General features: G+C 43.2%; 1 protein-coding gene across 1 annotated transcript in view; it reads right to left on the minus strand.

Moving 5' to 3' along the window:
* The window catches only part of PDE8B (phosphodiesterase 8B), a 96,025-nt gene that overhangs the window by 20,768 nt on the left and 51,088 nt on the right, over window positions 1-24,169 (minus strand). The window contains exons 5-10 of the mRNA XM_054398232.1: window positions 23,183-23,240; window positions 18,461-18,549; window positions 4,132-4,210; window positions 3,497-3,637; window positions 1,016-1,104; window positions 321-381 (exon numbers count right to left, since the gene is read on the minus strand). Coding sequence (XP_054254207.1) covers window positions 321-381; window positions 1,016-1,104; window positions 3,497-3,637; window positions 4,132-4,210; window positions 18,461-18,549; window positions 23,183-23,240 — 517 coding nt within the window. The remainder of the gene's footprint in view (window positions 1-320; window positions 382-1,015; window positions 1,105-3,496; window positions 3,638-4,131; window positions 4,211-18,460; window positions 18,550-23,182; window positions 23,241-24,169) is intronic.

Consider the following 24,169-nt stretch of genomic DNA (forward strand, 5'->3'; position numbering starts at 1 on the left):
CACACATAAGAATCCCAGATTAGACTGGCAAGAGCAGCTCTAGAAGAAAGCCCCTGAACTCTCCTTGGGCTATGGCCCATATATCACAGTTTCAGCTGTCACATCCATGTTCCAGAGGATTAAAGCCTTTCTTCCTTTTCTTGGCAGTAATATGAAAGGAGAACAGACCAAGCAAATGCTGATGTTTTCTTGCTTGCTTCAACAGTTCGTGAGAATCTTATGGGTAATACAGATCCTCTTGGAAAATTATCCATTTCCAAATAGAAAAATATCATTTTAGTAGAAGTCATGAAAATTATGACATGAAAGAAATACAGTACCTGTTTGTTCTTTTCATTGGTACAGTGCAGCCTTTTGAGGGATACAAAGTGTCTTATTTTCCTAGCAACAGAAATAATCACTTGTTACCATATTAAATGGTAAAGAGAGAAGTGAAGTGATAAGCTGCTTTTTTTCTAAAGCAGAGGTCTCCATGCCCTCATGAAACAAGATACCAAACCCAACACCAAACAGATGACTGAGTGACAAGCACTCATTCAGCATGACAGCTATGTCCTTGTCCTAGGACACAGGATCTTTTTGCTTATAGGAATTCCCCTTGCATATCTGGGAGCAGAATTTGGCAGTGTGTCCATGCTACACTGCAAGGGTGTGCATGCACGCACACATGTGAACAAGAGAACTGCCCAGCTGCTGATCAAGTAACTGAATGGATACTGAGAATAACTTCATAAAGAAATTCATGACAACAGGAACATCAGCTTGCAGGTGAGTAAGCAGCAACACTATTGTTACGACTTTGCAGTTCTTCTAGCCAGCATATGACACCAAAATGGCTAAACATCAGCATGATCTCCTCAGCTTTCTTTATTCTTTCCACATTGCTTTAAATCAACAGTTATGTCACATCTCTGCTCCTAAATACACGGAGGTTCATGTCAAACTTGCAGACAGGGTAAACAGAGAAAAGGCCCTAAGGACAAGAAAGCAATTATGTTCTAGACAAGTTAGTTACCCTCCTTGACCGATCACAGGTGTTATCTTCACATGCTGCTGGATACTGTCTCCTGATTTTCTTCTTGCGTAGTAAACTCCTTGCCACTCCTGAGCAAACATACACAACAGAGACAGCAACTAAGGATACACAGCTGGCAGTCGAATACTGATTTGTTACATAGTAGTACTACTTTGCTACTACTTATGTAGTAAGTAATGAAGTAAGTAAAAAACAAAACCCAAAACTGTATCCAGTTCTGGGCTCCTCAATTTAAGAAGGATATTGAGACACTTGACCATGTCCAGAGAAGGGCAACAAGGCTGCTGAGAGGTCTGGAGCACAAGCCCTATGAGGAGAGCCTGAGGGAGCTGGGGTTCCTCAGCCTGGAGAAGAGGAGGCTCAGGGGTGCCCTTATTGCTCCCTACAACTATCTGAAAGGAGGTTGTAGCCGTAGCCAAGTGGGGGTTGGTCTCTTCTCCCAGGCAACCAGCACCAGAACAAGGGGACACAGCCTCAAGCTGCACCAGGGGAAGTTTAGGCTTGAGGTGAGGAGAAAGTTCTTCACAGAAAGAGTGATCTGCTATTGGAATGTGCTGCTCAGGGAGGTGGTGGAGTCACCATCCTTGGAGGTGTTCAAAAAAGGATGGGATGTGGCACTTGAAGCCATGGTTTAGTTATTCATGAGGTGCTGGGTGATAGCTTGGACTTGATGATCTCTGAGGTCTTTTCCAACCTTGTTGATTCTATGATTCCAATTACACATTATCTCGTATTATCTCAATAGTGCAAAATACATTGAAACAGAAGAGCATCTTTAAAAAGCATTTGATAATATAAGGACAGCATAAAAATGTTTCTCTTGTGAGACAGAATACAATTTTTACAAAAAACTTCATGAACTACTTTTGAGGGGTTATAAACATTCTTTCTAGGTACCATCATAAGCAGTGCTGGCTGCAACCACAGAACCAAACACTACGCTGGCCATCATTATGCTTTGAAGTAGTCACCTGTCAAGCAACACGTATGCTAAACTTCAGAAGCTCTTTACACAAGGATGTCCTTTAAGTAACGTCATGTAACCAACAATGTATTCTTAATCCATGACTATTTTCCTATGACCATAAATATCCCATCTCAATGCCTCTGTCCATGTCACTGACAAAGATGTTGAACAAGACTGGTCCCAGGATTGATCCCTGAGGGACTCCACTTGTCACTGGCCTCCACCTGGACATGGAGCCATTGACAGCCACTCTTTGGGTGTGGCCATCCAGCCAGTTCTTTATCCACTGAATGGTCCATCCATCAAACCCAGCTTTTACCAGCTTGGAGACCAGGATGTGGTGCGGGACAGTGTTGAAGGCTTTGCTCAGGTCCACATAAATGATACCAGTTGCTTGTCCCTCATCTATTAATGCTGTGACCTTGTCATAGAAGGCCACCAGGTTTGCCAGGCAGGATTTACCCTTGGTGAAGCCATGCTGACTGTACCAAATCACCTCTTCATTATTCTTCTGTCTCAGTAGTGCCTCCAGGAGGATCTGCTCCATGATCTTACCGGGCACAGAGGTGAGACTGATTGGCCCATAGTTCACTGGGTCATCCTTCTTTCCCTTTGTGAAAATGGGAGTTATGTTTCCCCCTTTCCAGTCAGTGGGGACTTCCCTTGTTTCTGCTGGTCAGGTGGCCTGTAGCAGACCCCTACAGTAACATCTCCTTCCCCTGTCTTCCCTTTAATCTTCACCCATATGCTCTCAACCTACTCGCAGAGGGGGTTATCAAACATTGGAATGGTCTGCCCAGGGCAGTGGTGGAGTCACCATCCCTGGAGGTGCTTAAGCAGTGTGTGGATCTCGTGCTTAAGGACATGACTTTGTGTTGACCCTTCAGTGCTGGATCGATAATTGGACTGCATGATCTTTGAGGTCTCGTCTAATTGGATGTTTTCTGTATTCTGTGATGTAGCACTTCTGTGGCCTGTCACCATCACAACAGGAGTTCACAGTGCACTGTAGACATTCTAACTATAATTAGAAAAGTAAAACTCAGTGGGTGCTGATATATTTTAGTCACAACTGATTATGCCACATGGTGCTTAAAGCATCCAGTCATTGAAGGCTTGGCTGTTAAGACAGAACGGTTAAACCTTTGTTTGGATGGTGCAGCCACCTGAGAGACTGATGGAGGGACAAATTACTATGTTCCAAATAACAAAAGCTGCATGAGCTCTAAACAAAACAGAAACACAGAAAATGTTCTTATGTTGATCTTTAGCCAACAGATTTACAGAGGAGTTCAGTAAGATCCTAAAGCAAAGATAAAGAAATCTGAAGCATGGGCTGTGGTGCTCCTAAGACATCTGAGGAGTAGAATTCCAGTCTTGTATGTACATTCATGAAAACCAACCACATCTTGTGCTCTTAAACCTAGAGCATCCAAAATAAAGCAGAATAGAAATCTAAAGCAATTTTAAAGGATTTTTTTTAATTTCCTTACCTTTCCTTTTTTAATAAATGTGTTGATCGTGTCTAAAAGATCCACATGGTTTTTATCACTTTTTGGTAGTTCAGTGAGTTCCTTTCCAATGAGCTCTCCCTTGCGATATCCCATCATCTGCTCAAAGGCTGGGTTAACATACTGCCAGAACAAAAGTGCTTTAGAAAATACACACACACACACAAATGTATTTAATGGACAATTCCTCACGTGCAACTATCAAAGGATTGCAAGTTATACATCTAAAGTTACATAAGTTAACCATTCAAAGACATACCCATACTGTGTTTCTCATATAGAGATGTTATGAAACATTTAAGTAAGGAGCTGGACATAGAAGGCATTATATAAGCTGTACAAGTTATCTGGTTCTGCTACAGATTTCATGCTGGTTTTACCATAAGCAGCATTACTGTACAAATAATTATAACCTAAATAAAGTTACTGAAGGTAAAGTCTTAAAAACCCAGCAGCTGTCAATGTGCTGCATCCAGAAGTGGGGCAATTCGTTGCAAATGGCTTCCTAATGGGCCACAAAACTAAAATATCGACATAGAAGAGAAACTATCGAGCAATGATCTCTTCAGGATTCCTCCCTCCAAGTTCTACAAAACAGTTACCTTTTTACGCCCTACCTGAATGACATGATCTTCACTGGTTATTTCTACAGCTTCCTGACAATGGTCTAATGCTGTAAACACTGCATTACAAGCCCTGAAATGAGCAAACGATTCACATTAATTTTGTTGTTAGAACAATCTGCTCACTGTAAATATGTTATTATACTGTACTCATGAGTAGATGAGTCATAATGTAGCATGTTGTTTTGACTAAACCATGTCACTATCTCCATTATGATTTCTCAGGAAACTCAGCTTCTAACATCCCTGTTGTTAACCTGTATTTACTGCAGATCACACTGTAAAATTGCTCACAGGTACTACAGCATCTTAACATTTCTTTCTCCAAATACGCTCTAGGCAGCAGGAACTAAAAATTAGCAGTAAAAATAACAAATGTCTGTTACACCAGAATAGAAAGATTTGTGACCATAAAATATAGAGACATAAAAATCACCAACAGATACACACAAAGTTTTCGATACAGCAGATTGGCACTATCAAAGAAGTGGCAATACAACATAAATAACGGGAACAATTTCAGTCATCTCAAAGAAGTGGTAATACAACATAACTAATGGGAACAATTTCAGTCATCTCAAAGCCCTATACAATTTTCCCTGTAATAATTCAGTAATTTGATTTCCATACATTCTGATCTTTATTAAAGGCCTGAATGACCTTAAATTTAATTTTTTTTCCAGGGCTATCCTTGAACTAACGCAGGAAAGCAAAAGCCTTAACTTCTTGCTACAAAATTTGAATTGTTTAAACCAATTTACACAGGATGACATTAACATAAGTTTTCAATACTAGAAAGAAAAAACCCCAAAACCCACAAAAACCCAAACACCGAAAAACCAAACACCATGCTAAAGAAACCGAGGCATACTTACATTGATCTACGTCAATACTTCATCTGTGATTTGGACTAAACACAAACTAATTATCTTCTCCCTACCTCTCATTGCAGGGTGCATAAACACACCACTCATGAACATTCTTGTACACAGTTACTACCTAAAAGGAACATCTTGCTCCCAGACTGAATAGTGGGGTTTGAATACTGATAAGCAGAGAATTAAGAAAGAAATACAGGACACTGATAGTTCTTTATGGAAGTAACTCAAAACCAAACAAGATACGCAGAAATATAACAGAGACACAGACATGCAGCTGCATGGATGAGGATTTAAAGGAAAAAGTGGTATTTACAGATGACGTAATAAAAGCAGCTCCTACTGTGGAGCTGCTTTTACAGGTGGTTTTCTAGCAGTCCAAGCCAGCTTCAAAGTGTGATTTTTGTGCTGTGTGAAAAAACCAGGTTTTCTCAGGGATAAATGCCCGTCCGGTTACACCATCTGTTAACAAATGCCATTATGTAAACTTTCTGCAAGAAAACATGTAGCTGTATTTGCACTACCCAAACATTACTATTTCCATTTGATCTGGCAACCAAGCCAGCAAAATCACAAGTTTACACGGCCCATATCCTCTTTCATTAATACCCAACTCTCACAGATACCCAACAAAACTTCAAGCCAGAAGCAGCTATGCGGATAAGTAAAGTTCTCACTTGAAAAGGAAAGACACTTTCTGAATGCTCACATGACCTCACATACTGCTTTCTTTGGCTGATCCTTTTTTACCACATTTCTCTTGTATCTGAAGACCTGGAAGATCCTGGTTTTAATTCCATCAACTAACTTTATAAAAATATTCTCTCTTCCCTTTCACTTCTACAAAGCTGTATGGAAGACTTTCTGAGACAGCAAATAGATCAGAGACCCAGTGGGATAGACATACAGTGCAACGCTCTTTTCCACACTTAATTAAACCACACAGCTGAAGAACAAGTTACAACCAAATAGCATTCTCATAGAATCACAGAATTTCAGTTGGAGAAGACCTTTGAGATTGAGTCCAGCCATATACCACCCAATACCACCACAGCCATTAAGCCATGCCCTGAAGTGCCATGTCTACATAGTTTTTGAAGATCTCCAGGCACTCCAGGTGACTCTACCACCTCCCTGGGCAGCCTATTCCAATGCTTGATCACTATTTTGGTAAAGAAGTTTTTACTAGTATACAATCTGGTGCAACTTGAGGCCATCTCCTCTTGTTCCTGAACTATTTATTTATGAGGATAGACCAACACCCACCTTACTAAAACCTCTTTTCAGGTGGCCGTAGCAAACCCCAGAATACCACTTTTTTTTTTTTTTAATAGTATTTTGCAGTGCTGCCCAAGGTTCCCAATTCACCCATGTTCAGAGGCATACACACAGAATATACACACACATACTTAAATAATCACAACGTGTATTGTCAATATACAAAAGACATGGTAACACTGAATGCATTTTATATAGTGTCATTACTTACATAAATGAAAAGTAAGTAGACTCACAGTTTATGTAATTGCATTGAAGAGAGCAAAAGCAAGCAAAATACAGCTATTTCGATAAACGATATGGATGAAAGGACTGCTAGTAGAACACAAAATCATGAAATGGTTTGGGCTGGAAGAGACTTTAAAGATCATCTAGTTCCAACCACTCTGCCATGGGCAGAGACACTCTCCACTAGACCAAGTTGCTCAAGGCCACATACAACCTGGCCTTGAAGAATTCCAGGGAGGGGGCATCCACAACTTCCCCGGGCAACATGGTCTAGTATCTCACTAACTTCATGGTTTTGCTGGTTTGAGTTTTAACTGGAGTTTAAAAGCTCAAATGATAACAGATTGAGATTCTTCCCCCATCCCTTTTCCTAGTAATGTAAAAAAACAAACCAAAACAATAACAAAAAAGAAGGGATGGGGAAAGAAGAGGTAAATTCATGAAAGAAATAGTCTGGAATCGGTTTGGAAGTGGAAGAGAGAAATTTTTAACAAAATATATATAGCAATAACAGGGAGGGTTCACAAAGGTAAGGCTAAGGATAAATAGGAAAATACATAAAACCAAGCCTGGATGGCTTTGTATTTCACTGGATGCAAGTGGATTCAGTTCTTTTGAAAGCATGGATGCAGCTTGGAAAATAGGCTCCGACCATGTGGTCAGTGCAGTAAGCAGAAGCAGCAGATGATCTCTCTCTCAAGCAGGCGAGGCAAGAAAGAGAGAGCAGTAAAAGATGTCTGACCTTTTCATAGTCTTGCTGGACAGGAAGAGGGAGTGGAATAGACCACCTTTGACCCAGGGGACCCCTCTTCCTGGGTGGGGGAAACCCAAGTCTCTCTCTGCCCACTGGATCAAGTTTCTTTTGTCCACCTGGGGGCTGGGTTCTTTCAGCCCCCATCAAGGATGGGTGTAACCCAGCACCTCTATTCCACTTCCACTTTCTTGTCACAGTCTCTTCATCCAGTTATGAATTGTGTTATTAGAGTTCTTGCTGCAAGTACTTCTTTATCCTGGCTGTCTCTCTCTCAGGGCAGTCTGTCCCTCCGGTGCCAGCTGATGCAGGTGGTGTTTGAGCTGGGCAGGAATGTGGAGAAGAATCAGGAAACAAGGAAGCAGTGTTTGTCTCTGAAGGGGAATCAGGAACAGTCTGTTGCTGTGGGGCATCAGGAACAGATGCAGGTGAGATGATGCAGAAGTCCTCTGGGTTGGTGCTTGTGTGCGTGGGTTCACGTTGAATCCTGGACGCCATGTTGTTTTTAAACTAGGAAGGAAAACCTACAACAACTTATAACTATTATACAGTGATTATATTACATTAATCTGTGCTACCCTGAGTCTATACCTTCTCAGCCAGAGTTATGTTATGTTTCGCTGAATGTCTCCAATTTCTAGCATGATCTAGTATGTGTGACCAGGCCCCTCAGCAGAGACCACCCCCACTGGCAGCCAGAGAAACCCACAGCGAATTCCCCAATAGATTCTTTTCGCAGATCACAGGAATTCCATCTCCATCTACTGTTTGCAGCACGTTGGACTGGGCAGGACCAGCTTGGTTTACAGACCCTCTGCTATTCACTAACCAAGTGGCCTGAGCTAGGTGTTTTTCCCAGTTCCTAAAGGTTCCACCCCCATGGCTTTTAGGGTGGTCTTTAGCAAGCCATTGTAGTGTTCAACCTTCCCTGCAGCTGGTGCATGGTATGGGATATGGTAAATCCATTCAATCCCATGTTCCTTTGCCCAGTCCCTTGTGAGATGGCTCTTGAAGTGGGTTCCATTGTCCGACTTGATTCTCTCTGGGGTGCTGAGTCTCCACAGGACAGAACGGTGTTGCATGCAGTGGCATGAGATACTGGGTAGGTTTCCAGCCACCCTGTACGCCTCCACCATGGTCAGTATGTACTGCTTGCCACTGTGAGATCGAGGAAGGGTGATGTAGTCAATCTGCCAGGCCTCTCTGTACTTATACTTTGACCATCTCCCCCCATACCATAAAGGCTTCATGCACTTAGCCTGCTTTATGGCAGCACAGATGTCACACTCACGAATAACCTGTGAGATGGCTCCAACAGGTATGTCCACTGATCTGTCCAGAGCCCACCAGCATGTGGCATCTCTCCCTTGGTGACCTGAAGCGTCATGGGCCCAGCGGGCTAAGAATAGCTCACCCTTGTGCTCCCAGTCCAAGTCTCTTTGGGAGATTTTAGCAGCCAGATCTGCTTGGTGGTTGTGCTGGTGTTCCTCAGCGGCTCTGCTTTTGGGGACGTGTGCATCAGTGTGCCGTACCTTTATTGGTAGTTTGTCCAAATGAACAGTGATGTCTTGCCACAGGTCCGTGGCCCAAACAGGCTTTCCTTTCCTCTGCCATCTGTCCTTCCATTCCCTCAGCCACCCCCACAAGATGTTTGCTACCATCCAGGAGTCAGCGTAGAGGTAAAGCACCGGCCACTTCTCCCATTCCACTATACCCAGGGCCAGCTGGACAGCTTTTACCTCTGCAAACTGACTGGGTTCACCTTCTCCATCCTTTGCTTCTGCCACTTGCCTTGTTGGGCTCCAGACAGCTGCCTTCTATCTCTGCTTGCTTCCTACAAGACAGCAAGATCCATCTGTGAATGAAGTATAGCCCTTTTCATTATCAGGGAGATCATTATATGGGGGAGTCTCCTCAGCATGGGTCAATGTCTTCTCTGGTGGCATCCCAAAGTCAGCACCCTCTGTCCAGCTGGTGATTACTTCCACTATGCCAGGGTGTTCAAAGTTCCCCATTCGAGCTCGCTGAGTTATCAGGGCCATCCATTTACTCCAGGTGGCATCTGTGGCAAGATGTGGCATTGAGCCTCTCCCTTTAAACATCCAAGTCAGGACTGGAAGCCTTGGAGCTAAAAGGAGTGGTGACTCAGTCCCAGTCACCTCAGAAGCAGCTCAGACTCCCTCCTAGGCAGCTAGGATCTCCTTTTCTATTGCAGTGTAGTTGGCCTCAGAGCCTTTGCATCCCTTACTCCAGAAACGTAGGGGCTGGCCCCTTGTTTCACCAGGAGCTTTCTGCCACAAGCTCCACGTAGGACCACTCTCACCAGCCAGAGCATACAGCACATTCTTGATCTCTGCCCCAGTTCAAACAGGTCCCAGAGCCATAGCATGGACCACTTCTCTTTTTATCTGGTCAAATGCTACCTGTTGCTCAGGTCCCTACAAAAAATTATTTTTCATCCCTGTGTGGTAGTTTGAGGTTATGCTTTTAAAGTTTTTCACAGATCTTGAGCAGAAAGTAGCAAAAATGTAAATAAATCACTATTGGGTGTGAAAAGGAAAGTAATGATTATTCTAAACAACTCCATTGGAGGGATATTTCCCATAACATTTGGTTCTCAAAACAATTTCTCTCTTTTCTCACTTCTTCACTGGGGAGATACTAACTGGCTTTACTGACCTTGGCTTCATCACTTTTATTTTGGCTAAGTCCAATATATCTCTGCTTTTAACTCTCTTCCCTTGTGTACAGGGGAGTAAGGGGGAGGCGGGGAGGGAGAAGCCTTTACAGCTTCCCTGGCCTTTGGCCAGAGTGGGTCCTTGTGCTGTTTGTTAATTGTAAATACCTGTAAATATTGTAAGTACTGTATATTTGTATATATTCACTGCATTTCATTGTAGATTGTAGTTTGGCTTGTAAATACAGCTTTCATTTGCTTCCAAACTGAGCTGGTCTGGCAAAGTTAATGTTGGGGGGGGAAATTTTCAACCCACCACACCATGTTACATGGAAGAGGGATTTCACTATTTGACTGTAACCGGGAATGTGCATTTTCCAGAAGCCCACAAACCCCAAGAAGGATTGTGTCTCTTTCTTACTAGAGGGTTGCACCATGGTGGCTACCTTATTTACCACATCCCAAGGGATGTGACGACAGCCATCTTGCCATCAAACCCCCAGAAACTGAATCTCTCTGGCAGGCCCTTTTGCCTTGCTTCTCTTTGTGGCAAAGCCAGCCTCCAATGGGATATTTATTATCCTCTTACCCTTCTGATAGACCTCCTCTGCTGTCTCACCCCATACAATGATGTCATCAATGAACTGCAGGTGCTCAAGAGCTTCACTCTTCTCCAGTGCAGTTTGAATCACCTCATGGCAGATGGTAGAACTGTGTTTCCACCCCTGGGGAAGACGATTCCACTGGTATTGGACACCTCTCCGGGTGAAAGCAAACTGTGGCCTATGTTATTCTGCAGTGGGAATGGAGAAGAAAGCATTAGCAATGTCTGTCGTGGCATACCACTTGGCCCCCTTCGATTCCAGTTCGTACTGGAGCTCCAACATGTCTGGCACAGCAGCGCTGATTGGAGGAGTCACTTCATTCAGGCCACAGTAGCCCACAGTCAATCTCCATTCCACATTTGCCTTCTGCATGAGCCATATCAGGCTGTTGAAGGGTGAGTGAGCTTTGCTGATTACCTTCTGTCTCTCCAGTCGTTGAATCAGTTGATGTATGGGATGAAGAGAGTCTTGGTTGGTCCTGTATTGTCTGCAATGTACTATGCAAGAAGCAATTGGTAATTTCAAATCTGGCACCTTATGGCTACAGAGGAATCACCTGACAGCTCAGGCACGGTAGACAGCCGTTCCTTGTCTGCACTCTCTACAGCTGCTACCCCAAATGCCCACTTGTGCCCCTTAGGGTCCTTGAAACATCCCTCCCGCAGAAAGTCAATGCCAAGAATGCAAGGTGCACCTGGACCAGTCACTATGGTGTGCTCTCCCCACTCATTCCCAGTCAGGCTTATCTCAGCCTGCAGTGCAGTCAGATCTTGTGAGCCCCCTGTGACTCCTTGAATGGTTATGGGTTCAGTCCCTCTGTAGCCAGATGGTATCAGGGTGCATTGGGCCCCTGTGTCCACCAGAGCTCGGTACTTCAGGGCTTCTGAAGTGCCAGGCTGTTTCACAAACACATGCCAGTACACTCTGTTGTCCCTCACCTCTGCCTGGCTGGAGGCAGGGCACCTCTAACATTGGCAGCAATGTCCACACTCGTCACAGGGTCCCGTGTTACTGGGAGAATGGTCTCTGGAATGAGAAGAACCACCCTGGGAAACTAGGGCAGCCCTTCTCCTGGGCAAGTTATTCCCATTGTGGCCACCTTGCAGTTCCCATACTCTGGCCCAGAGGACAGAGGTGGGTTGGCCATGCCAGCTGTCCATGGTTTCTCTGTGGTCACAGAGAATTCTCCATAGAGACTCCCTTGACATCCTCTGATTATCTTGGGGTGTTCTCTTAGAAGGAGGATGTCTATTTCTGATGGCCGAGACATGTATCCATTAAAAAGAAGGGGAAGGGGAAAAAGATGTGTCATCCCCCTTCTTCAATTCGGACATGGCTTTAATCTCTTTGACAATGTCTTCAGTCATAGTCTCTATGGCTGAGATTATGGGCCTCTGACTGACCGTCCTCATATTCCTTCAAGTCACTAGCAAACTCACACACAGTTTTAGGACTTCCACCCTGCCCAGTCACGAGCATCCCTCCTAGTGTGTGTGCATATCTTTGAGGTGCACCCTGCGTGAGTTTCTTTACAAAGGACCATTTCATGGGCACCTCATCTGGGTCCAAGGGGAGCCGACCATTCCCAGAAATTATTTCCAACACAGCCATCTGTCTCAGATACCCAATGCCCTGTTCCATAGCTGCCCGTTTAACTGGGGCCCAGGGCAAGTCATCTTTGGAGGGGTACCAGCACCTCACAGCATCAATAATCCGGGCCCAGAGAGTGTGTGTTCCATCTAGTTTTGCTACGTCTTTGTCCACACTGGTGTCACAAGACAGGGAGCCTAAAAGCTTCACCTCCCTCTTATCTAGATCTACAGTTTCTGCACCTTCATCCCAACATTTCAGGGTCCAGTTTAGTATTGTCTCACCATCTTTCTGTGTGTAACCCATAAGAGTTTGCCTTAATTCCTTTCTGGACAGAGATGTAATGGTTATATCTCCTGATCTGAGTCATCCATTGGTGGTTTCTGAGATGTGCTGGGTCCTGTCGAAGTGCCTTCTTCACCTTCCATCTCTGGAACTGATTTTTGCATCTTTTTCCCAGCGTGTAGTGACACATGCTAGAGAGACTACGTGGGTGGGAGCATCAGGGGTTAAGGGGGAAACTGTTGAGGTCCCTGTTCTCATAAACATTATCACAGTGCCTGCAGTGTTTACAGCCTCCCATCCCTCAGCAATCAGAGCCCACAAAAGAATGCATTGCGCCCATTGTCCCTCTCCAGAGTTCTTAATAGGTTAACACCTCCCCCTCCCCATGCAGCCAGAGCTGATCTAATTATAAAGATTACATTTAAGCCTATAGAATTATATTGTTATATAACACCATTCTCCTTCAAAAACATTTTTATCTACACAGTTAGTTTCATGGCATGCTTCAGAAAAATTCTTTATGTTAGAGAAGTTCTCACTGCCAGTAAAGTTGGTGGAATTCAAGAGATACATGCAAAACTGCATTGGAAAATTTTTTACCCAGTCGAACAGCATCTCTATCATTAACCAAATTACATGATAAATTATTAGCTTATAAATATATGTCCAAAAAATCCAGCCAACAATCCACTCAAAAACTTGTACTATTAGAATCTGTACAATGAATATCTCTACTTCCAATCATTTCTTTCCAAGCAAAGTATTATTTTTTCAAACAAAGTATTATTTTCAAAGTCCATGTTGGAGGCGCCGAGAATATCTGTGCTGGTTTGAGCTTTAACTGGAGTTTAAAAGCTCAAATGCTAACAGATTGAGATTCTTCCCCCATCCCTTTTCCTAGTGAGATAAAAAACAAAATGAAAAATATAACAGGTAGGGAAAAGAAGAGGTAAATTCATGAAAGAAATAGTCTGGAATTGGTTTGGAAGTAGAAGAGAGAAATTTTTAACAAAAAATATATATAGCAATAACAGGGAGGGTTCACAAAGGTAAGGGATAAGGATAAATAGCAAAAATATATAAAACCAAGCCTGGATGGTTTTCTATTTCTCTGGATGCAAGTGGACTCAGTTCTTTTGAAAGCATGGATGCAGCTTGGAAAATAGGCTCCGACCATGTGGTCAGTGCAGTAAGCAGAAGCAGCAGATGATCTCTCTCTCAAGCAGGCGAGGCAAGAAAGAGAGAGCAGTAAAAGATGTCTGACCTTTTCATAGGCTTGCTGGACAGGAAGAGGGAGTGTGTCACAGCGTGAGAGCTGAAATCCCCCCTCCCACACTGACAATAACCAGGCTAGCTCAGTCTGGAAGCAAATGAAGCTGAATTTACAAGCAAAACTACAATCTATGACGAAATGCAATGAATATGTACAAATATACACTATTCACAACATTTACAAATATGTACAATCAACAGAAAAACACAACCAAGCCCCCTTTGGGCCCCCCAAAAGAGAGGGGTCCGTGCTTCTGTTTCCACTCCTCCCCCAGAGCGGGCAAAAGGGAAAAAAGCCAAGAAGCAGAGAGAGGTTCATTAGACTTGTCTTGTCAAGGTCAGTATGTGTGTTATCTTCAGCCAGAAAGGAAGAAGCAGGCAGACAGAGAGAAGATGGACTGAGAGACTGCCCGACTGCCCCACTGTCCCATATCTTGTTTTGAGTAGTGATTCTTAAACATTTCTATCTTTCCAATGGAAGTGTTTAGAACAATCATTATTTTGCTTTCTTGCACCCAATAGTGACTTACTTACATTCTTTCACTTTCTCTGCTCGAACTTTGTGAAGAAAAATTAAAGACAGTCTTAAAACCATTACAAAGCAGAATAGACCACCTTTGAACCAGGGGACCCCTCTTCCTGGGTGGGGGAAACCCAAGTCTCTCTCTGCCCACCTGGATCTAGTTTCTTTTCTCCACCTGGTGGCTGGTTCTTTCAGCCCCATCAAGGCTGGGTGTAACCCAGCAAAACTGTAAAGAATTTCTTTCTAATATCCAGTCTAAATTTACCCCATTCCAGCTTAAAGCCATTCCCCCTCATTCTATCACTAAAGGCCCTTATCAAAAGTCCCTTCCCAGTATCCTTGTAGGTTCCCTTATGGTACTGCAAGGCTGCTATACGATCTCCCCGGAGCCTTTTCTTCTCCAGGCTGAACAAACCCAACTCTCACAGCCTGTCCCCATAATAGAGGTGCTCCAGCTGTCTGATTATCTTTGTGGCCCCTCTTTGCACCTACTCCAACAGTTCAATGTCCTTCTTGTGTTGGGGGCATCAGAACTGGACACATTACTCCAGGTGGGGTCTCACAAGAGCAGAGCAGAGGGCAAGAATTGCCTCCCTTGTCCTGCTGGTCACACTTCTTTTGATACAGCCCAGTACAGGGTTGGCCTTCTGGGCTGCAAGCATGCGATGCTGGCTCATGTTGATTTTTTCATCAACTGATACTCCCAAGTCCTTCTCAAGACTGCTCTTGAGCCATTCCTTGCCCAGCCTATATTTGTGCTTGGGATGTCCCTGAACCCAGGTGCAGGACCTTGCATTTGGCCTTTTTGAACTTCATGACATTTGCTTGGGCCTACCTCTTAAGCCTGTCCATATGCCTCTGGATGGCATCCTCTCCCTTCAGTGTGTCAACTGGGCCACAAAGCTTGGTGTCATTTGCAAACTTGCCAAGGGAGCACTCAGTTCCACTGTTCTTTCGCTGACAAAGACGTTAAACAGCACTGGCCTCTGCACTGACCCCTGGGGAACACCACTTGTCACTTGTCTCCACTTGGACATGTCATGCAGGACACTGTCAAATGCTTTACACTAGTCCAGGTAGATGACATCAGTACTCTTGCCTTACCCACTGGTGCTGTAACTCCATCATAAAAGTCATCTAATTCATCAAGCATGATTTCCCCTTAGTGAAGCCATGTTGGTTACCACCAATTACCTCTTCTTCATTTTCCACATGCCCTAGAGGATATGATTCATGATGTTGCCAGGCACAGAGGTGAGACTTACTGGCCTATGGTTTCTGGGGTCTTCCTTTTTTCCCTTTTTGATGGTAGGGATTATGTTTCCTCCTTTCCAGTGGGCAAAGTCCACCAGACTGCCATGACCTTTCAAATATGATAGAGAATGTCTTGGAAACTTCATCTGCCAGTTCCCTCAGGACCCATGTATGGGTCTCATTGGGCCCTGTGGACTTGTGCATTCAGGTTCTTTAGATAGTCTTGAACCTGGTCTTTGCTTATAGTGGGCAGATCTTCCTTCTCCCAGTCCACACCTTTTTTTGCCTTCTGGAACTTGATGTTGTGGCTAGAGCCTTTGCCGGTGAAGACTGAAGCACACCAGCCTTCTCTGTATCCCTTGTCCAGGTCTCCATTCTCCTGCCAGAGATGCCCCACATCTTTCCTAGCTTTCCTTTTATTGCTGAAGAAATTCTTCCTGTTCCCCTTCATGTCTCTAGCCAAATTTAATTCTGTTTGTGCTTCTGTTTTCCTAATCCTTGATCCCTGGGTGCTCAGACAACTTCTTTGCAAACCTCCCAGTTGGCCGATTCTTGCTTACACTCTCTACATATTTTCTTTTTGTGCTGAAGTCCAGGAGCACCTCATTCATCCATGCTGGCCTCCTGGCATTCTTGCCTGCTGCCTTCTTTCTTGGGATGCAGTGCTTCTGGGCTTGGAGGAGACGGTCCTCAGATATTGACCAGCATCCTTGGGCCCCTCTTCCCTCCCGGGCTTTATCCCATGACACTCTGCCAGTCATATTTCTGAAGATGAAGTCTTCTCTCTTGAAGTCCAGACTAGTGAGCCTCCTATGCATCCTCTCTGATGGTGCTGAGTATCCTAAATGCTGCCATCTCATGGCTGCTGAAGCCAAGGCGGCCCTTGAGCTTCACATCACTCACCACCCCCCTCCTTGTTGATAAGGACAAGGTCCTTATAGCACCTTTCCTTGCGGGTTCCTTTACCACCTGGAAGAGGAAGTTATCATCTATGTGCTCTGGGAACCTCTTAGATTCTTGGTGTCCTGCTGTGTTGCCCTTCCAATAGGATGCTTGAAACCTCTCATGATGACCAAGACTTGTGAATACGACGCTGCTCCTATCTGTTTATAGAAGGTTTCATCCACTTACTCTTCCTGGCCAAGTGGCCTGTAGCAGACCCCCACTATAATGTCTCCTTTCCTTGTCTTCCTTTTAACCCTAACCCATAAGCTCTCTGCCAGCTTTTCATCCATCTCCAGGTGGAACTCCATGGACTCCATTGGTCACTGATGTAGAGGGCAACACCCCTCTCCTTCTCTCCTGCTGACTTTCCTGAAAAGCTTGTATATATATATATTCCTAAGCTCCAGCTGTGAGAGCCATCCCACCATGTCTCAGCAATGCCAGTGACATCACAGTCCCACAGGGCATGCACACATCTGTAGCTCTTGTTGCTTGTTCCCCATGTTCCATATGTTAGTGTAGATGCATTTACCTTAGACCCCCATTGAAACTGATTTACTGACTGGAGTTCTCTTATGCTGCACTTCAGGTGCTCTCTTCCCAACCTGCAGTCCAGCTCCAGAGTGCCTATTAGGGTCATTGGCCTTAATGTAAGATGGATTGAGGATCCCTTCCCCTAGTCACCCTTGTTTAAAGTCCACCTCACTAGACTGCAAAGCTCATGGACAAAGATGTTCTTCCTCTTCTCTGAAAAAAGAGGAAGCCCCCAGAAAACCAGATTTCTCAAGGCAAGTCCCATGGCTTAGATAGCCACAGCCCGGTCCACGACACCACTCCCTCATCCGTGCATTGATTTTCCCAGTAAGATCAGACCTTTGAATCCCCTTCCATTTAAACTGGATGAAACACTGCTGGGGACTGATGTTGCTTCCTTTCAATTTTAAGATTGTTTTGGTGATGGCTACAAGTAAACTTGCAGCAAAACATGTTAGTCATGACCCTTATGTTGGAGTTTTAATTATCTGCATCCATAATTGATACTACTCATGTAGAGGTGCTCAAACTGTATATGCATCTTGTTCTTGAAATGAAACATAAACTAGAAGCATTGTGTATGAATGACAGCTTAAACTTTCTTACATAAAGTCATTTTTGTGATGTATGCTGACTTAATTCAGAAGTCAGCCACTTCATGTTGCTGTTACAATTGAACAGCAAATCAAGTCAGCAACACTGTAACACATAATTAACTTCTAAAATTTCACACCTGCTTTATTTTTCTACTGAGCTTTGGAAAAAAATTACTAGAAACGGCTTGAGCTTAAATTCTATTCTATTTCAACTTCAAGGGATTTTTTTTTAACAGTTCTATAGCAGACATATTCACATGCATGTATAAGCACCTGTATTAAACGTAAAATTAGTCACATTGGAAAAAAAAGTGATAAGGGAATGAAAGTAAGTAAATTTCTCACTAAGACAAAAACACATGCTCCTCATTTGCCAATTCTTGCCCAAGGAAGAGAATAAAGCCAGGGTATGAAAAAACAGATCAAGACAGCATTCAGCTCAGGCTAAAAAATATGAAATTTCACACACATGAGATCATGAATGTAAGTTTCCAGCCTACAAACATTACATGCAAGACAGCCTTTTTAAAGTGCTATCCCTGCACTTAAACGTGTCATCATTCTGCAGTACTTCTGCTAAAGGATCTTGCCCTATCAGTAATGCTGGTAGTAATGGCTGATAGAATGTTGTCAAATTCAATATGGGTACCCCAAGACAAACAAGCATCAGAAAAAAGGACATGTACTCCATTTTGCATTAAGGAAAGCCGTTATTTAACCTGCAGTCAATGAAACACACACAGGCCGAGTTTTCTAAGTTGCTAAGGCACTTAAATCCATCCTTTACAATATACAGAAGGAGGAAATAAGGGGATAGCATACATATGCAAAGCATATGAACACATAGCTGGGAAGAAGCAAAAAGGAACTTGATACAATTATGTAGACTAAGTGGTAATATACATACCGTAATTTGAACTGAGACCGCACCTCCCCGTGTTCTATTTGAACCAGTTCATTGTAACAAGCAGTTATGCTGCTATTTTCCATGAATTGCTGGAAGACAAATCAAGAGTGCATGAGGTAGATTGGAATGGTTTTAAAGTTATTTCTGTTCCTGCATCTCTAATTCTAACCCTATTAAAAAAGATGGTGTGAGTCTGGCAAAGGGCCATGAAGGTGATTAAGCATTTCTCCTGTGAGGAAAGGCTGAAAGAGCTGGAACTACTCAGCTTGGGGAAGAGAAGCCTCAAGGGGACATCTCATCAAAGTACATAAATATCTGAAGAGAGAGTTAGAAAAGTGAGCCAAACTCTTTCCAGTGATGACCAGTGATAAAACCAGAGCCAGCGGGTACAAACACAAACTCAGAAGGTTCCCACTGCACATCCCCAAACACTTTTTTTCATCTGTGAGGGTGACTGAGCACTGGCACAGGTTGCCCATGGAGGTTGTAGAGTCTCCACCCTTGGAGATCTTCAAAAGTTGTGTGGGCATGGTCCTGAGGAGTAACCTACTTTAGATGACTCTGCTTGAGCAAGGAGGTTGGTCAAGATGACCTCCCAAGGTCTGTTCCAACCTCCACCATTCTGTGATTCTGTAGAAACAAAAAGCTTTTGTGTGCTTTTTGTGATCAGTAGCCATCTTTTCCCCAGGAATGATTTTCCAGTTCTTAAGACAACATGGCTATCTAAGTATAAAGCAAGTAGAAACATACACTAAAACTTCAGCTACGGATTTTCCCATTTGGTTTTAGCAACTCAGTGTAATAATAATAATAATAATAATAATACCCTAATGACAAACAAGCACAGTCTCACTCAAAACCAGTATTGCCTTGATTTTCATTTTGAACGTTTATCCTTAATTCCAAACCAAAACGGAACACCTTACAGACATAAAACATTCACACTAAAAAGAGGAAAGTTAATTATATTTGGTGTTTCTTTTGTTTTCAAGCAAATATTGCAGCTGAAGCTCAGAAGATGCACTAACTTTGCTCCACAAGTGCTCTCACTGAGGTGTGAATTCAAAAGTTCAGAAAAGTATGCAAAGTAAGGAGCATGCTGCCAAGAGTTAACAAGTTTCTAAACTCCAGATGTGGAGAATGTCCTTTTTGTTAGGTAAAGGTAGTAAGATGAAAGGTCTTGTGCCTGATCCTGCTGAAAGTAGCAGCTTTATGTTGATACAAAAGAAGATTCTCTGACTTCAGTTAAAGTTTACTGCTCATTAGTAAACTTCTAGTAAATTGCTCCTTTAGAAATACCTGAACCAACTCTAGTTTTCACAGAAAATACTCTGTGCTGTCACCAGTTCTCACAGCCCAGCTGGCTGCAGAGTCAAAGACAACACTCAAACCTCTGAGGACAAAAAAGTTTGAAGAAATCTGTGCTTCTCTCCATAGGAAAAATTGGGTTTTGGGGACCAATGGCTTGCCAGCAAAATGTAAAAATGTAAAATTAAAAGTAACTGTCAACAGTTGTGGAGTCTCCTTCTCTGGAGACTTTCAAAACCCACCTCAATGCATTCTTGTGTGGACTACCCTAAGAGATCCTGCTCTGGCAGGGGGGTTGGACCTGATGATCTCTTGAGGTCCCTTCCAACCTCTGATATACTGTGATACTGTGAACGTGTATATGCTTCACTCCTTAAGATTAAGATCTTAAAACCTCTCTGTAACTCCCACTTCAAACATTAAGGGAATGCATGGGAAATGAAAAGGCACAGTATCACGTTGGCAGAAGCAGAGCTGCAAATAATGTTTTATTTCTGCATGACAAACTGCCTGCAACCAAACATCTTCTACAACTCTGAAGATTTAGATTTTCAGTTCTAGGGTGCTCTTCAAACATGCTTATGCTAAATTTAAAACAATATAAAGCCACATCTATATACAATTTAACAATAAAGGCAATTTGGTTTACTATCTAAACTTCCCAGAACATACTAAAGCTCTTTATAAACTGAATTTTAAAGTAGTGCAGTTTACTGATAAAAATTAACCACTGCTGTTCACTGACAAAACCCAGTTACTATCTTGGCACAAATCTTTGGACATGAGGAAGAAGTTTTTTACCATGAGGGTAGTGGAACATTGGAGCAGGTTGCCCAGGGAGGTACTAGCTTTAAAATTAAAGACTCATTTTGTTGCAAATAAGGAAATTTTAACAGTAAGTAGTCAAGGAGAACCAACATTCGTTTAGATAAAGAAGTTCAAAATACAAGACAATATTGTAACTGAGTAACTGCTGTCATGGTAGGGCCATGACATGGCCCAGTACAAACCCAGACAGGCCTTAAGATGTCTAGACAAGGTCTCTTTCTCTCCCTTCCTTCCTGCAGAAAGACAGGGCAATGTGGGAAAAGGAACAAAGAGGACAGGACTCTGGTAAGCAGTTTGTTTATCTGGGATGAGAGCACATAAGCTGACCACTGTTCCCCCAGAAACAAGGCCTTTGTTTCTGCCTTTTACGGTTATAGCCTGGCAAAATGCCTTTCCGTTGGGCAGCTACACATTAGCTTCAGTGCCCCATTGGACCACTTGATCTCTGTCAAGATGTATATATACAAGTGACTTCATAGTCACCTTTGCCTTGCTTTAAGCCTTGCTCAAACCTTGCTTTAAGTCTTGCTTCAAATCTTCCTTCAAGCCTACTTGGACCCACCTTGTAGAAGCTGCCTCGAGTTGCCCTGCCCTGCCTCAAGTGCCTGGTCCAGAGCCTGGGATAAAGCCACGAGCCATACACAGCAAGCTGGGGAACCCACAAGCCTAGAAGCTGGATCCGCTTAGCCTGCTTCCCCTTGCCACCAGAATTCTGCTGTGCCTCAGTTTACCCAGAAACCAAGCAAGTGCCCATCGCAAAGAGCATCGTTAACTGCCCGCTGTCCGCTTAAGCCAGATCAGCCTGGGACCACACGGTAAACTCTCACACAGCAGCAGCAGCAGCAGCCCCATGTGGTAAAACTAGCTGTGAGTAATTAGTTCATTGCCCTTTAGGTTTAAAGGTTCTTATCGAGCCTCCCCCCGTAATTGAGCGTAATCTGATCTTGGGGACTTTCTCTTTCCAAGTTATATATACAATGAAGAGAACTTACGATCTGAACAGTATGATTTTACCAAAATAAAACTCCTTTTGCTGCTGAGGAAGAGATTCCCTGAAAATACTAGCTTTCTGTTTGGGGAAAGGTATTTTTACATCTTTGGGGTGGGGAGGGGTGGGGTGAGGAGATGTTGTGTTAATGGATTTAGTCCCTTCCGATCCCCATCCAAGCAGAACTAATTCCTATGTCCACCCCATTGCAAAAACAAGATCTTTGACATTAGATGTGTTTTAAAGGGCTTGAAAATAATTCCAATATGTAATTACACAAACTTTCTGATAAAATTGGTACTGCTAGAGGGAACAGTTAGAGCAGCTGTCAGGTGCAAAAAGAGTTTATTTTCCAGGTAGACAGTGTGTCACTGAGACGTTCTCAGAGCTGCACAAATGTCTCCTTGGGCTCTCCTCAGTACTACAACTACAGTAATAATCTAGCCCACAAAATATAGCCATACATTTTTAAAAATGTAATTAAATGTTTTTAAATTAAATATTAGACTTTAGAAGAAATGAAAATTTATTTGCAAAATATTAAATTCTTTTTTTCTGTTTTTGCTTGGTTGGTTGGTTGGGGGTTTTCTGAGAGGAGAAAACTACACTAAGTAAACACAGGCATTCTTGAAATGACCTTTCTCTTAGCCTCAACTTTTCTAATTTTTGAACCATCTGAGTGCTTCAGAAATTCTTTTACCTTTAATGCTTTTCCCCCACAGCACTCTTGCAGGAAAGGCAAGATCTATTACTTCTTTTTGGAGATGACATGAAAACGGTAACTTTGATGTGTATTTTGTATTGCAAAGAAACTCAAGCTAAATATGAGTTAGTTCAGATACAGGACTCAGTGTGAGCGTATTAGCATAAGATTTTGCCTGGGTTAATTCCCTTCCTTCTCTGATTTTCTTTACCACAGTTAATTGTCCTAACTATGTACTGTTAAATCTCCCCAAGCACAGTGTCCACTGCTTCTACTGCTTTGATACATAACCTTCCTTAGGAACAGCTAACTTCAGTATCAGAACTGATGTACAGCACACTAATATCCATCAAAGCTACTCACACAAAGCTTGGAAGAGGGTAAGCAATTTGAGCCTAGATTTTGAGTGCTGAGAACTCCTGCCTTTTTGTTCTCTCCTATGAAGCTGTTTTGAGAAACAGTATGAACCTTCCCTTCCTCTGCCTCTAAATGAGGGCCTCCAGTGTTTTGAGAAGAACAGGTGCAGGGCACCAGACCACATAAAAAAACTATTCTTCACATCAGGAGGAACAGAACTAGGCTTGTGGTCCCTTTAGAGGAGCAGTCTCAGGCACACAGATGTCTGAGTGACTACTCAGCATACTGCAATACACAGCATACGTTCAGTCAGGGTGCCCCAGCACACTTTTTTTTAACGAAGTGAGAAACATAACCAAACTACCACCCACCCAGATGGCATGAAGGTCATTTCAATATTCCTGCTTATTCTGGAAGGATTAGCTAGATCACAGTTTCTCTTACATGCTTCTTGATACACTATCAAATTACCCCCAATACTCAATCACTGATTTCTTATCAATGCATTGAATACATTGAATATGTAATTTATACATACCCTATTAAAGCCTGCATTAAGAAGGGGGAGAACAGAAGTCTCTTCTTGGTCAGCGGATCTGCAAAACAAAATCACAGAATCATAGAATTGTTTATGCTAGAAAAGACTCTTGAGATCAACAAGTCAAACCATTACCTAAATTAAGAAGTCCATCATTAAACTATGTCCTTCATCACCACATCTACATGTCTTTTAAATAACTCCAAGGAGGGTTACTCAATCAGTTCCTGGGGCAGCTTGTTCAATCAAGAATTTTTTTCTAATATCTGGTATAAACCTTCCCTGGTGCAACTTGAGGCTGTTTCCTCTTATTCTACAGCTTTTTTACTTGGGAGAGCAGACTGCCCCCACCCCCCACCCACCTTGCTATAACCTCCTTTTCTGGAGTTGGAGGGAGCAAGAAGGTCTCAGTTAAGCATACTTTGCTCAAAACTAAACAAGCTCCATTTCTTGAGCTGCTTCTCGTAAGACTTGCTCTCTAGACTTGCTCTCATCAGTTTCACCGACCTTCTTTAGATCCATTTCAGCACCTCTCTTTCTTGTGGTGATGGACCTAAAACTGAACATGGTATTTGAGATGCAGCCAGTGCCAAGTAGAGTGGGACAATCACCTCTCTAGTCCTGCTGGCCACACTGTTTCTGACACAAGCCAGGATGCTATTTGCTTTCTTGGCCACCTGGGCACATTTGGGTCCTTTTCTGCCAGGACTGCTCTCCAGCCACTTTTCTCCAAGTGTGCAACATTGCCTGGGGTAGTTGTGATCTATGTGCAGGACCCAGCATTTGGTCTTGTTGAATCTCATACAACTGCCTTCAGGCCATCAGTCCAGTCTGTCTAGATCACTCTGCTAGAGTCTCTCTGCTCTCAAGCAGATCAACACTCCAGACCAGCCCAATGTTGTCTGCAAATTTACCAAGGGTGCACCAAATCCCCTTATCCAGATCAGTAATAAAGACGTTAAAGAGGACTGGTATATTGCATGGTCA

This window comes from Indicator indicator, chromosome Z (assembly GCF_027791375.1).
Source record: "Indicator indicator isolate 239-I01 chromosome Z, UM_Iind_1.1, whole genome shotgun sequence".
Taxonomy (NCBI): Eukaryota; Metazoa; Chordata; class Aves; order Piciformes; family Indicatoridae; genus Indicator; species Indicator indicator.